Raw genomic sequence first — 16,048 nt, forward strand, 5'->3', positions numbered from 1 at the left:
TTATTATTTTATATTTAAATAAAAACTCCTAAAACTAGAACCGTCTTTTGGGCGTCATGGGAATGTAACATTTTAATACATTCTAATAACATTTTACTTGTCCAAAATCGTGTGACATAATACACTTCCTTGTATTAATAGCAGTGTCTTTTGCCTATCAATATAATAAGCTTGTAAGTGTGAAATTAGACATTGAAGTTCAACCCTGTTTCAACAATCATCATTTCGTATTATTCTGTATTGTAACGACCCTGGGTTTATACATTTGAGACACTTCATTTAGTATGATATGTTACGTTTTGTATGATATGTATTCATTTGTGGATGTCCATCATCCAATTTGTATGATATGTTACGAATTACAATTCGTATGATATGTTAAGAAATTGCAAAACGTATGATATGTTATGAATTCCAATTTGTTGCGGCTAACGTTAGCTAGGTGGCTAACAGTAATGTTAGCTAGCTGGCTAATGTTAGCTAGGCTAGGCGTTAGGGTCAGGGGTTCGGGTTAAGGTTACGGTTAGGAGTTAGGTTAAAGGGTTTAATGGTTAGGGAAAGGGTTAGCTAACAGAGTTAAGGTTAGGTACAGTAATATGCTAAGTATTTGCAAAGTAGTTGAAAAGTTGCTAATTAGCGAGAAGGCCTTTGCCTTAAAATTGAACCTCGGCTAAATCTATAAAAAAATATGGTATTCTGTTCTATTGAAATTGCCTACATTTTCTGTATCATAATGAAACTAAATGCAACGATATAGGCCAAATAGATTTTGTGATGTTGTTTTATATTACATTGACAGATTGTTAAAATGTAGAGGAAAAGGCAGACATTTTATAGAAACATTTGATTTTTGTGGTCCGAATTTCATAATAATTTTCGTTTTCTGTTGGTTGGCCTACCCATGTGTCTCTCCTCACTTGGAAAGCCTTCTCACTGATGTCATTACCAAAGCTGATTATTGTGATTTGAATGATTTGGAATGATGTGAATAATGATAATGATGATGGTGGTGAGAGCCCAGTATAGCCTAAACATTTAATCATAGGCTATTATTAATTTGTCTCTAAAATCACAATGTTTCCATTTCTTTAGACATGTGACAAAAAGTCTATTTGAACTGAAACATCCAAATGTCGGCCTTGTACCAGATAATATTTTTTTGATTGAAATGTTTTATTTTCATCAAATTCGGTATACTAAAGCCTACACTCTTAGAAATAAAGGTGCTCTGTACAGTAGAACCATATAGGGTTCTTCAGGTTTGTCGCTATATGGGATCCCTTTTTGGTGCTAGTTAGAACCCTTTGTTTCACATTCTTTAATAAAAGATTCATAAACAGAAAGAGGCAATTGGCTATAGTGCTGGCTTAACATTTTCCCTGCCAAATAGGCCTACAAGGAAACTCGACGAAGATGATTAAAGCGAAAGGGTCTGTGTGCTGCGTAGTACTGTACCTTCCACAAAAAGTTTTGCTTGACAAAAACACTGAAACAGGATTGGCCCCTGAAAGGACTAATCTGATGGCAAGGGTTTACCTCTGAATGTTATTATTACTATACAGTCCACAAGGGCACCCTCCATGAGAGGGTTGTATGGATATAAGTGAGCTATGTATTGAGCTATGTTGCAAAAAATAAAGACACTGTTCCTTTTCAGATTTCTTTGGTGGACATTTTAATGTTCCTACAGGCACTTTTCGAGCAGGGCCATTCATTCTCCACCCTGAAGCTATTTCAGCCTGTTATGTGGGAATTGTATGGTGCCACTCTAGGGGCTCCATCCCCTGGCAGTGCGGTTTTTAAAAGGTGTGCGCCATCTCAGGCCAGTTTCTAAACCTATTGCGCCCTTTTGGGCTTTGGCTTTTGTTTTGGATATGCTATGTGACGCCCCCTTTGAACCGATGGAGTCTGTGAATCTGAAGATCCTCCTACAAGACCGCTCTGCTTTTGGCTTTGGCCTCAGCTAAACACTTTGGAGATCTCAGCGCGTTATCCGTTCACTGCTCCGGCATGCAGTTCACCCGTGGCGACTCTAAGGTGACGTTTCGTACTAATGCAGCCTTCACCCCTAAGGTCACGACGATGTCCTACAGGCCTCTAGGTTAGAGTTTTTTCCCTTTTCACCTCCTCTGTCTTCTTCTGAGGAGTAACAGTTACATGCCCTGTGTCTGGTAAGAGCATAATGCACCAGTGGTCTCAGTTTGTGTGAAAAACTAATTTTTTTGTTGTTGCTAATCTGGCTTGTGGGAGAGCACTTTCTAAGGAGCGTCTCTCACACTGGATTCTGTTTTATGTCCCGTGTAGCTCAGTTGGTAGAGCATGGCACCAGGATTGTGGGTTCGATGAGGATCATTAGGAGAGGGTCGTTAGGCAATGTGCAGATTGCACAATACCCGGATACCACAAGTTTTCCTGTTGGGTTGGAACTCTGGGTGGTCTGCCATGGGCCATTTCATTTGGTGTCCGCTGGGGTCTGCTTGGGTCGTGATGTCCTATCCCCATAGCTGTGTTGTACAGAGATGACCGATTGAAAGGGAACTTACAGTTGACTATAACTATAGCTCCCTGAAAGAGGGAAAGTAAGTACAACACCTGTTCAGGGGCAGCCCAGTTCTGGGCACGGTGAAGAGCGGTACTGAGAAGAAGGAATGAATCCGTGCCTCTGGTTTATCACCTGTGGAAGGCAGGGATTCAGAGGGCACTAACACGCAAACTTCCCATAGCTGTGTTGTACCTCGTTTCCCTCCTTCTGGGAACAGTAGTTATAGTCATAACTGTATGTTTTACCTTGAGGAAAGATAACTGCTAAAGCAATTGGTGAAATATTATTCAGGGTTTGTAATAAGGGTAGCAGGGTAATAAATAGGGATTGATAGCAGGACACAAAGCCCATGGAAGTTTAATCCTTAAGAGTCTATTGAAGCACCTGTGCGTCAACAAAAGTAACATAATAAAAAAATCCCCATCAAAATATGTCAGTGGGCTCAATCCACCCCATCTGAGTATGTCGGTCTTCTGCATCTGCTGTGGAAGGTGGCAGAGCTACAGCGATGTTTGTCAGACCATGACACATCCCGAAAATCAGTCTTCTCACGTCTATAGCGTCCGAGCGTCCAAACATCTGTAGCGTATGACAACACTCCCTGGAAAGAGGAGACGCTCACAAACATGATGGTGTTCTCCGTTCTGACCTATGACCCCCACAAGTGTCACAGGACTCATCTGAAGGTGACCCATACAAACCAATGGAAATATGGAGGTAGTTTTGTGACAACAAAAAGAAGGGGTTAAATATGTGTCCAAAAAAACACAAATATTTCCTGAGCTTTCTTATACCTCCTAGGTAGAGGTATTGCTACTCCTAGGTATTGTTGCATTTTATTTACCATTTCTTACCCTCTGAGTGGGGGATGTTTATAGTGCACATGAACATTAGCAAGACTCCCAAAGTACAACTTCATTTCCCCCCCAAATAAATATGTTTGTTTGCTGTTTAAACTGTTTAGTACAGTATGTTACCGTAAATTCTAAATAAACAGTGATTCTCTTTATCAGTCAATACACAGACAGATAATCAGACCGCCTGCCTTCCCGCCTTTGGGACAAGGACTCCAATTGTTAGGGCAGAGATCATCTCATATTATGCACAGTATGTCTGGCTCCACTCCACATTTAATTCTACATGCCTACTGCTTGCCATTTATTCAACTAGAAAAATTATGTTGATTAGCAAGACAAGGATTGTCTTGACTTTCAAGAATACCTGAAGTTCTTTGCAAGTTTCACCATCAAATTGATTCAGATCTCTACTAGGCCTAGTGCAAGTCACACTATGGTACGGACCGTGACGATAAGTAGACACATGAGCATTATTAGAATATGGCAAATATTTGTCAATTATTGAATTCTATCCTTGCTGTTTTTTTGTGGGGCTACCTGAGACATTAAACAGATATGTGGGCAGGGCATACAGGCTGTCACCACTTTATTAATGCTCAATTTGCATAAATGGATAATGGAAACAATTTTTTAACAAACAATATTCAACATTATATGACATTCTAGGTTTTTAGGAAAAACGTTTTTTTTTTTTTACGTCATTACGTCTAGCTGTTCTTATCAACACAAGACAGTTAAATGGAAACACACCGTGGCATGCAATTGTTGCATCTACTTTCTATACAAACTTTTTAAATGTCGACAAAAACATCACTGGACATGTTAAAGGAAAAATCCACCAAAAACCACTCATTATTTTAATTTACAATGTTAAATAACACTAATAAATGAGAACAATATTTTTTGTCATCTGCAATGCTCTCTTTATGGGCTGGCTGGCTAGCTAGAAAACGTAGCTGTAAAATGACCTAAACGAACTGCACTATCAATTTAGGAGTCTACAATCTCACCATGTTCAACCTTCAGATGGCAAAGGTAACTGAACTAAATTACTATTGCCCAGTAGCACTCACTTCTGTCATCATGAAGTGCTTTGAGAGACTATTCAAGGATCATATCACCTCTACCTTACCTGACACCCTAGACCCACTTTAGTTTGCTTACCGCCCCAATAGATCCACAGAAGATACAATTGCCATCGCACTGCACATTGCCCTATCTGGACAAGAGGAATACCTGTGTAAGAATGATGTTAATTGACTATAGCTCAGCATTCAACACCATAGTACCCTCCAAGCTCATCATTAAGCTCGAGGCCCTGGGTCTGAACCCCGCCCTGTGCAACTGGGCACTTGACTTCCTGACTGGCCGCCCCAGGTGGTGAAGGTAGGAATCAACACCTCCACTTCGCTGATCCTCAACACTTGGGCCCCACAAGGATGCATGCTCAGTCCCCTCTTGTACTCCCTGTTCACCATGACTGCGTGGCCACGCACGCAGCTAATTCAATCATCAAGTTTGCAGATGATAGGCCTGATTACCAACAATGATGAGACAGCCTACAGGGAGGTGAGGGGCCTGGGAGTGTGGTGCCAGGAGAATACCCTCTCACCCAACATCAACAAAACAAAGGAGCTGATCCTGGACTTCAGGAAACAGCAGAGGGAGTACCCCGCTAGCCACATCGATGGGACAGCAGTGGAGAAGGTGGAAAGCTTCAAGCCCCTCAGCGGACACATCACTGACAAACTGAAATTGTCCACCCACGCAGACAGTGTGGTGAAAAAGGCGCAACACCACCTTTTCAACCTCAGGAGGCTAAAGAAATTTGACTTGGCACATAAAACCCTCACAAATTTTTACAGATGCACAATTGAGAGCATCCTGTCGGGCTGTAAACTACCTGCCCTCCAGGACACCTACAACACCCGATGTCACAGGAAGGGCAAAAAGATCACCAAGGACAACTACCACAGGGGCTACTGCTTGTTCACTCGCTATCATCCAGAACGTGAGATCAGTACAGGTGCATCAAAGCTGGGACCGAGAGAATGAAAAACAGCTTCTATCTCAAGGCCATCAGACTGTTAAATAGCCATCACTAGCACCTTAGAGGCTGCTGCCCTACATACATAGACTTGAAATCACTGGCCACATTAATAATGGAACACTAGTCACTTTAATAATGTTTACATATTTTGCATTACTCATCTGATATGTATATAGTGTTTTCTATCTTAGTCTATGCCCCTCTGATATTGCTCGCTCGAATAATTAAACATTCTATATTTCATTCCTTTACTTTAGATTAGTGTGTATTGTGTGTTTTGTTGTGAAATTGTTAGATATTACTTGTTAGATATTATTGCACTGTTGGAACTAGAAATACAACCCTCTCGCTACACCTGCAATAGCATCTGCTAAACACGTGTATGTGACACATAACATTGGATTTGGTTTGAGATCTATCATCTATGTGCCTCACAGAGTGGAGTCTGACATTCGCAACGGAGATATACTTTTGAGGAGATGGGAAACGTTGCCCATTCTATTTCAATGGGCCGTGCGGTGCATTCTGGGCGATTCTGGGACAAGGAATGCTCTCCTCAAGTAGTGAATGGGAGTCTTTTGGGCGCTAGCTCAAAAACCCAACATTAGCACGAATTTCGTCAAGAGGAAGTATAACATTACAAATCTTTTCTGAGATGTGAGATAATTAGCTTGCTATCTGTCATATCGTATAGCTTTGGAATCGTGACATTACGTACTTTCGAGGAAAATAGGAACTTTTATCTACATATACACTGACTTTGAGAAGGGGTTGCATGACGATAAGCTTAGCAACCGCGTGACGCAGCATGACAAAGTGAACGCGATTGGTCGACAGTCTGCTCTTTGGGATGTTATACATTCCTTCATTCATTGGATTCCTATTTCCTTTCTATAATACAGTATCTCTGGCAACGGCACCATGCAATGCACCCTGGACTAAAGAGGCAGACAAATAGGAAAAATGTACTAGACCCTCCGTTAAATTACACATTTCTCGAAGTAGGAATATTGCAAAAATGTGATCAATAGCTCAGTCGAAAGAAGACATCCTCCTGAGATATGACATCGGCCAGTATTAAAATCTGACACGTACGATAGACGTTTCGCAATCTAAAAGTCGTATCCCTATGAACTTCTAGTTTAGTGAGATCCACTTTATCAGAGTGCCACGTCATACATGACGGATTTCTCTCTGCTTGAATGCTAACTCAGATACATGTGAAAACATGAAATGATCCAGGGAATCGACAGAACATCACTCAGAGATGCACAAAAACAATGTAACTTTGAAATGGGTGAACCTTTCCTTTAATGGAAACCTAGCTGTTGTAAAGCCACAAGGTGGCTCTGTTCTGTAGAGAATGAATGACATTAATGAACACTAACATCATACCAAAGGGAATGAATAACCAGTTCCAAAATTCCAACAAGATGAGTGTAATGTCAAATCACCCCAACATTAAGACTAAATAAACAGTGTCCCAACCCTGAAGCAAAACGTTGGGGAAACAAGGTTTTGCTTGTGTAAAAGAGATATGGATAGATACTTTTGGTCTTGTAGTGTATGTGGGCATGGAACATCTCATTCCAAAATCATGGGCATTAATATGGAGTTGGTCCCCCCCCTTTGCTGCTATAACAGCCTCCAATATTCTGGGAAGGCTTTCCACTACATTTTGGAACATTGCTACGGGGACGTGCTTCCATTCAGCCACAAGAGCATTAGTGAGGTCTATGTTGGGCGATGAGGCCTGGCTCGCAGTCGGCATTCCAATTCCTCCCAAAGGTGTTCGATGGGGTTGAGGTCAGGGCTCTGCAGGCCAGTCAAGTTTGTCCACACCGATCTCAACAAACCATGTCTGTATGGACTTTGGGCACAGGGGCATTGTCATGCTGAAACAGGAAAGGGCCTTCCCCAAACTGTTGCAACAAAGTAGGAAGCACAGAATCATCTAGAATGTCATTGTATGCTGTAGTGCTAAGATTTCCCTTTACTGGAACTAAGGGGCCAGTAAAGAGAACCATGAAAAACAGCCCCAGACCATTATTCCTCCTCCACCAAACTTTACAGTTTGCACTATGCATTGGGGCAGGTAGTGTTCCCCTTGGCATCCGCCAAACCCAGATTCGTCCGTCGGATGCTAGATGGTGAAGCGTGATTCATTCACTCCAGAGAATTAGTTTCCACTGCTCCAAAGTTCAATGGCAGCGAGCTTTACACCACTCTAGCTGATGCTTTGCATTGCACATGATGATCTTAGGCTTGTGTGCGGCTGCTTGGCCATGGAAACCCATTTCATGAAGCTCCCGACGAACCGTTTTTGTGCTGATGTTGCTTCCAGAGGCACTTTGGAACTCGGTAGTGAGGCAACCGAGAACAGCCTATTTTTACGCGCTACGGTCCCATTTTAGCACTCGGCGGTCCCATTCTGTGAGATTGTGTGACCTAACACTTCGCGGCTGAGCTGTTGTTGCTCCTAGACATTTCCACTTCACAATAACAGCACTTACAGTTGACCTGTGCAGCTTTAGCAGGGCAGACATTTCACGAACTGACTTGTTGGAAAGGTGGCATCCTATGACGGTGCCACGTTGAAAGTCACTGAGCTCTGTTTGTCTATGGAGATTGCATGGCTGTGTGCTCAATTTTATACATCTGCCAGCAACGGATATGGCTGAAATAGCCAAATCCACTAATTTGATGGGGTGTCCACATACTTTTGTATATATTGTGTACTGTATTTCCTATTTCCTGTAGTTTTCCCATTCATAATGGACTGTTATTGTTGGATGTTTATGTTTAACCTGTGGATCCTAAATGGCTTCAGATGTACAGCAAATATATGTACATTTTACATTTAAAACTTGTACTACTTTGTACAGGGAAGTGCATGGTGCCGTAGAGTACACAGTTGTCCTATACAGTGTCCAACTCTACCCATAGCCTATAGGTCGGTAGGTTAAGAAGGTCAATGGATGTAAGCTCCTCAAAAAGTAGTTATCCTGTAGCAGGGGTGGGCAACTCCAGTCCTCGAGGGCCTGCTTTTTCTCCATCCCTAGCAAATACAGCTGATTAATCAAATTGCATTATAAACTGAAGATCATGATTAGGTGATTATTGGAGTCAGGTGTGTTATCTGTGGCTGGGGTAAAACTGTGACTCCAATCAGGCCCTTGGGGATTGGAATTGTCTACCCCTGCTAGAGGGAATGACATAATGGGAAGTCTGATTGGAACATTCAGGGGTCTTACTCTAAACCTTGTGAGCAAATAAGTGGCTCAAACGAAAAGCAACTCTTATAATCTCTTCTGATATCTGTTAGTGGTTTCCAGTATCTGATTAATGTTAATCAGAGCTATACAGTCCTGGTTCACAAGCTATGTTATCCGATGTGTCCTTTCCCTAGGGTTTACACAGGAAGAGACTGTTCCCATATTTGCCAAATATCTCAGCAGCAGCAGCAGCAGCAGCAGCTTTACTCCAAGGGAAAAAGGCTCTACCAAAGTTGACATGCTGGTGAGCTAAGTGGCGAGTTTGAATCCAGTCAGAGCCAAATGATAACATATTAAAGGAATTATTGCTCTTCCTTTGGAAATGGCTATATCAACATACTTAACTTTAAGGAACCTTGTACAGTATTCTTTTTTGATTATTGAAGGGAAATATTAAGATGACTGAAATTGTCGTGTGCATAGGTGTATAGGTGGCAGGGAAGTCAGGCGCAGGAGAATCAAACTTAAGGTAATGGAGTTGTTTAATAACAATAAATAAAACATAACTCCAAAACTATAATAACAATAAAACAAAGTGCGTACGAGGACCCGTCGCACACCAATACAAACAACACAAAACTGAACATCAAACAATCTCTGACAAAGACATGAGGGGAAACAGAGGGTTAAATACACAACAGGTAAGGAGTGGAATTGAAACCGGATGTGTAGGAAGACAAGACAAAACCAATGGAAAATGAAAAATGGATCAATGATGGCTAGAAGACAGGTGACGTTGACCGCCGAGCACCACCCGAACAAGGAGAGGCTTCGACTTCAGCAGAAGTCGTGACAGAAATTATGAAGTACACTTACAATCTTAAAAATAAAGGTGCAAGTTGGAACCAAATAACGTTCTTGAGAGCAATGCCATAGGGGAACCATTTAAGGGTCTCTGAAGAACCATTAATGGGATGGATCTTTGAAGAAACATACAAAACATCCAAAACCAGAAATGTTTCGGCCCTCCAGGACCGGAATTGAATAGCCCTTGTGTTGGGTTTTAAGCCTTATTTGCATTTTTACCAGGGTACCTTTCAAGCAAATTCTAACAGTTCCACCCATGATTGTGTTCGCTAGTGACAGAGAGATGGTTGTTGCATTCATTCATTTAAAAAATGTTAAGATATATTCATTAGGACTTCTTTTGAGGGCCTTGTTTTACCATAATACAGTGACCAGAAACTCATAGTTTACAGGCTACATCAGGCCTGCAAGTCACATTATGCTGGCTTGCAAAGTGATGTGTAATTCCTATTGGAGTACCAGAGTGGGGATATCCAACTTTTTTTTTTTTTTTTTTTCGCTACCTGCATTCAGAATGACTGTCAGGATTGGGAAGACTATTACCTTTAACATCTAAACTGGAACAATCATTTCAGTAACAGGTGCAATAAGTCCAATTAAAAGATTGGAATAGTTTAGAAAATGTATGTTATTTATATTTTAGTAGCATAAGATCAGTTAATCAATCGACCTGCAATAGATCATACTGGGAAATATGATAATGATGGGCATGGTTTTGGTAGCGCCAGTGTTGTAAAGTACTAAAGTAAAAATACTTTCAAGTATTACTTAAGTCGTTTTTTTGGTTATCTGTACTTTACTTTACTAATTATATTTTTGACAACTTTTACTTTTACTTCACTACATTCCAAAAGAAAATTATGTACTTTTTACACCATACATTTTCCCTTACACCCAAAAGTACTCGTTACATTTTGAATGCTTGGCAGGACCGTAAAATGGTCTAATTCACACACAATCAAGAGAACATCCCTGGTCATCCCTACTGCATCTGATATGGCGAACTCACTAAACACATGCTTCATTTGTAAATGATATCTGAGTGTTGGAGTGTGCCCCTGTAAATAAAAACAACTAGAATATGTGGCCATCTGCTTTGCTTAATATAAGGAATTTGAAAGGATTTATACTTGTACTTTTACTTTTGATAGTTAAGTATATTTTCATTTGTACTTTTACATTTGTATTTGTTTTTATTATGGATCCCCCCAAGGCAGCAGCTACTCTTCCTGGGGTCCGGCAAAATTAAGGCAGTTATACAATTTTAAAAACATTACAATACATTCATAACCAATTTGACATCACACTAAGTGTGTGCCCTCAGGCCGTTCCTCCACTACCACATATCTACAGCACAAAATCCATGTGTATGTGTGTGTATGGTGCGTATGTTTTCATGTGTGTATACATGTGTCTGTGCCTATGATTGTGTTGCTTCACAGTCCCTGTTGTTCCATACGGTGTATTTTGATCTGTTTTTTAAAATCTGATTATACTGCTTCCATCAGTTACCTGATGTGGAATAGAGTTCCATGTAGTCACGGCTCTATGTAGTACTGTGCGCCTCCCATAGTCTGCTTTGGACTTGGGGACTGTGAAGAGACCTCTGGTGGCATGTCTTGTGGGGTATGCATGGGTGTCCGAGCTGTCTGCTGGTCTTTTGTATATTTAAAACCAAATACTTTTAGATCTTTACTCAAGTAGTATTTTACTGGGTGACTTTCACTTTTATTTGAGTCAATTAAGGTATCTTTAATTTTACTCAAGTATTACAATTGGGTACTTTTTCTTCCGCTGATTAACACCAACACTACACTGTAAAGTTTACAGTAATGTAGTCTTAATCTCTTGAATCAACACTGGAAATGTTACAATAAAAATCTAAACTAGTTAAAGCTGGTATATGAAACTTTTTGTGTGACCGACCAATTTTCACATAGAAAGGTGAGTTATAGATCTGTCATTCTCATTGAAAGCAAGTCTAAGAAGCAGCATATCTATTCTATGTGTGCTATTTCTATGCTTCCTGTTCTTAAGTTACAATTTTGTGTCTTTTACTTGAGGTTTTGTACACCAGCATCAAACAGCTGAAAATGCAATGGTTTTGGTTATGGAAAATATACTTCACAGCTTGCTTGTTTTGTCACATAAACTAAAATTTGGTGAATTATTTGAATTTTAGCCACCATGAAATGGTGGAGAGATTTCTGCATAGTGTATCTTTAAAGGCCCAATGCAGACCAATCTCAACTTCAAATCATTTCTGTGTAACAATATTAAGTACCTTACTGTGATCGTTTACATATAAAATTGTTAAAAAGAAACAAAAATATTCTATAAAAATGCAGGTATATGGATGCCACGTCAAATTCACCCGTTGCTGACAGCTGTATGAAATCGAGCACACAGCCATGCAATTATTATAGACAAACATTGGCAGTAGAATGGCCTATACTGAATAGCTTAGTGACTTTCAATGTGGCACCGTCATAGGATGCCACCTTTCCAACAAGTCAGTTCGTCAAATTTCTGCCTTGCTAGATTTTCCCCAGTAAGTGCTGTATTTGTGAAGTGGAAATGTCTAAGAGCAATAACAGCTCAGCTGCGAAGTGGTAGGCCACACAAGCTCACAGAACGGGACTGCACGGGAACGGGACTCACTACCAAGTTCCAAACTGCCTCTGGAAGCAACATCAGCACAATAACTGTTTGTCAGGAGCCGCACACAAGGCTAAGATCATCATGCGCAGTGCCAAGCATCGGCTGGAGTGGTGTAAAGCTCACAGTCATTGGACTCTGGAGCAGAGGAAACGTGTTCACCATCTATCAGTCCGACGGACGAATCTGAGTTTGGCGGATTCCAGGAAAACACTACCTGCCCGAATGCATAGTACTAACTGTAAAGTTTGGTGGCAGAGGAATAATGGTCTGGGGCTGTTTTTCATGGTTCGGGCTATGCCCCTTAGCTCCAGTGAAGGGAAATATTAACGCTACATCATACAATGACATTCTAGACAATTCTGTGCTTCCAACTTTGTTGCAACAGTTTGGGGAAGGCCCTTTCCTTACAGAAATGGTTTGTCAAGATCAATGTGGAAGTACTTGACTGGCCTGCACAGAGCCCTGACTTCAACCCCATTGAACACCTTTGGGATGAATTGGAACGCCGACTGCGAGCCAGGCCTAATCACCCAACATCAGTGTCCGACCTTACTAATGCTCTTGTGGCTGAATGGAAGCAAGTCCACTCAGCAATGTTCCAACATCTTGTGGAAAGCCTTCCAGAAGATTGGAGGCTGTTATAGCATCAAAGGGGGACCAACTCCATATTAATGCCCATGATTTTGGAATGATATGTTTCTCAAGCAATAATTTTACTAGGACTGTCTGGGAGTAGTCTGAGTGGGGAGGGGAAAACTGAAAACTAGCTGTTATTGGCAGAGGTTTAGAACTAAATTATTTGTCTATCAACTAATTTACCGCCTGGTGATGTAACCAGGCAGGCCAAAACTCAATCCCACTAAAATAGGCTGAAATTGCAGGCGCTCTTTTCAAACAGCTGTTACACTAAAAGGGTATTATCATCATTTTTACTATTCCACAGTATTATTCCAACAGTGTGTATATAAAACAATATATATTAAACAAAAAAAATCACGTTTTGACTGCACTGGGCCTTTAACACTGGCCGATTTGCTGTAGGCTATTAAATAGTTATCCACGGAACCTTAAGAACTGAGGAAGAACCTTCATTTTCTCCTCAGTGTACCCCACAAAACCACATCTTATTCTATTATATTCCAATATATTTTATGGATGTGAAATCACATTTAATTATGACGGTGGCGGGATTGGGAGTAGAGCGGTTCTCATGCGATGAGTCAGATGCATGCATCTATTTCTTATTACTCAGAAGGGCGAAGCTTGGTGACGCGCAAGAGTCCACGGTTGTGAAACTGTACTACCATCCCTGTTCATGTAAATCATGAAAAGGAAGAACTAACAAAGAAGAACTATAGCTGAGCGAATTACTTTTGTTTGTGGGGTTTCTTGGTTGAATATCAGGGTCGTATGGGGCGCAACAGGTAGCCAGCCTTACCACTGAGAACGGAAGGCATGTGATTATGTTTATTCAAGGTAACCATATAATCTCTGATCGCTTTAATGAACTCGATATAGTAGCATAGGTTACTTTGTGAAACGTTAAGAATACTGATATGTCCGCGCAAGGGTTGCTGAGCAGCGTTTTCTTATGCTCCTCGCCAACATCCAAAACAAGGTCCAAACGGAGACTGAGAAAGACTTTAAGTTTGGACCCAGCTTTGATAAAACGCTACGGGACTGAACCGGATGGGACATCTGGTCAAGCAGATGATCAAAAGTCGCTCCGAGCCTCAAACGAAAGCATCTCCAAACTAGATGCGCGCCTTACAGCCGGAGTTAAACACTGTCAATCTGCATCCTCAAGCCTGTCAATATATTTGGATACTTCTGGCCATTTCGACAATGATTCAAAAGCCACTAAAAGAAGCCCCTGTACTCCAACCGGAAGCTCAAACACCTTATTTTCACCTAGAAAGTGGCTTCAAAAGAAGCCATCTCAACCATCCATCCCTCATTCAAATGCTGCATGGAAATCTGAAGTAAGCAAGTCTTAAAATTACAGTTTTATTGATGTTGTTGTTGGTGATGATGGTGATCATGATTATATTCTTGTTGATCAAAACTGTCCATGATGTAGACAACAGGTTGTATTACACAGCGATAAGCACATGAATGAAGCTTACTATAGTTATTTAGTAGAGCTGATGGTGATGGTGATGATGATGTTGATTATGATTGAAGATCGAGGTGGAAGTAGTAGCTTTGTAGTGGTATGGTGACATGACCACCTAGTTTTACAGTGTAACAGTCAATTACAAGGTTCAAAAACATGTATAGAGTCATCAGTAATATTTACAGCTGTTTTCCTGGGAAATTTCCATTCTAACTTTCAATTGTATATTTGTTAGTCTGTCTGAAACACTCACAATTGAGCAATAGGATGTCAATTAGACAGTACGATGTCACCACAAAACTGCTGTCTGACAAAGGTGGATGTGCCATATCAAAAACCTGTAGCCTATAGCTGTATAGCCTATAGAAACTGTAGTTGTAGCCTATAGTCCCTTAACATTTACCAAATGTTGTTACATTACAGGCTTATTCTAAAATGTAATAAATTGCTTTTTTCCCTCATCAATCTACACACAACTCCCATAATGACAAAGCAAAAATAGGTTTTTAGAAATTTTGCAAATTTATAACAAATAAAACACTGAAATATCACATTTACATAAGTATTCAGACCCTTTACTCGGTGCTTTGTTGAAGCACCTTTGGCAGTGATTACAGCCTTGAGTCTTCTTGGGTATGACGCTACAAGCTTGGCACACCTGTATTTGGGGAGTTTCTCCCATTCATCTCTGAAGATCCTCTCAAGCTCTGTCAGGTTGGATGTGGAGAGTCGCTGCACAGCTATTTTCTGGATGGCAGGTAGTCTGGCGGGTAGGAGCATTAGGCCATGAACCGAAAGGTTGCTGGATCGAATCTCCGAGCTGACAAGGTAAAAAATGTGTTGTTCTGCCTCTGAGCAAGGCAGTTAACCCACTGTTCCCTAGGTGCGGATGACGTGGATGTCCCCCGCACACCAGAGGGGTTGTGTTAAATGCAGATGACACATTTTAGTTGTACAACTGACTAGGTATCCCCCTTTCCCTGTCCAGAGATGTTTGATCAGGTTCAAGTCCAGGCTTTGCCTGGGCCACTCAACGACATTCAGAGACTTGTCCCGAAGCCACTCCTGTGTTGTCTTGGCTGGGTTGTTGTCCTGTTGGAGGGTGAACCTTCGCCCCAGTCTGAGGTCCTGTGTGCTTTGGAGCAGGTTTTCATCAAGGATCTTTTTGTATTTTGCTCCGTTCATCTTCCCCTCGATCCTGACTAGTCTCCCAGTGGGTGGGGAAATATATTAATGAGCTAGCCTTGACTGACAGCTCTTTGAAATGCCTATGTCAAGCAATGTGGATGCAGTGAGCAGATTGCCGTAAAAAATATCTCAAGCTAATTTGGTGATACACAAAGCAACTCAACCAACATTGAATTTGCATCAACTATATATACAGTATATATATATTTTTTTATACATCTCCCGTTTGGCATGTCTCTTGTGATGCGGTTCACAGTAACTAACTAAGACCAGACACAGAGGAAAGGGCAAAAATACAAGTATCTTTCCCATAGATCAATAGGGTCAACTTTTAATTATATTTGCTGACACACTACATTCAAATTTTGGCACCAGTAGCTATATAAACAATGCCCATCTGCAAACAAGCCTTCTCAGATGTTGGTTACAAAGCGGTACTTATTTAAATTCTGTAAGAGAATATCGTAGTACCCTTGGTGTATTAAAATGAGAGTTAAGGTGATGTCACCTTGCCCCCTTAATAATGAATCCAAGTGTTTGACATGAACCAGT

The 16,048-nt window shown here is 41.0% G+C and overlaps 1 protein-coding gene across 1 annotated transcript in view; it reads left to right on the forward strand.

Moving 5' to 3' along the window:
* Positions 1-13,453: 13,453 nt before the first annotated feature.
* Positions 13,454-16,048, forward strand: part of LOC129816197 (rho GTPase-activating protein 6-like) — a 74,151-nt gene continuing 71,556 nt past the window's right edge. The window contains exon 1 of the mRNA XM_055870436.1: positions 13,454-14,174. Coding sequence (XP_055726411.1) covers positions 13,749-14,174 — 426 coding nt within the window. The 5' untranslated portion in view covers positions 13,454-13,748. The remainder of the gene's footprint in view (positions 14,175-16,048) is intronic.

Source organism: Salvelinus fontinalis, chromosome 19 (assembly GCF_029448725.1).
Source record: "Salvelinus fontinalis isolate EN_2023a chromosome 19, ASM2944872v1, whole genome shotgun sequence".
Lineage (NCBI taxonomy): Eukaryota > Metazoa > Chordata > Actinopteri > Salmoniformes > Salmonidae > Salvelinus > Salvelinus fontinalis.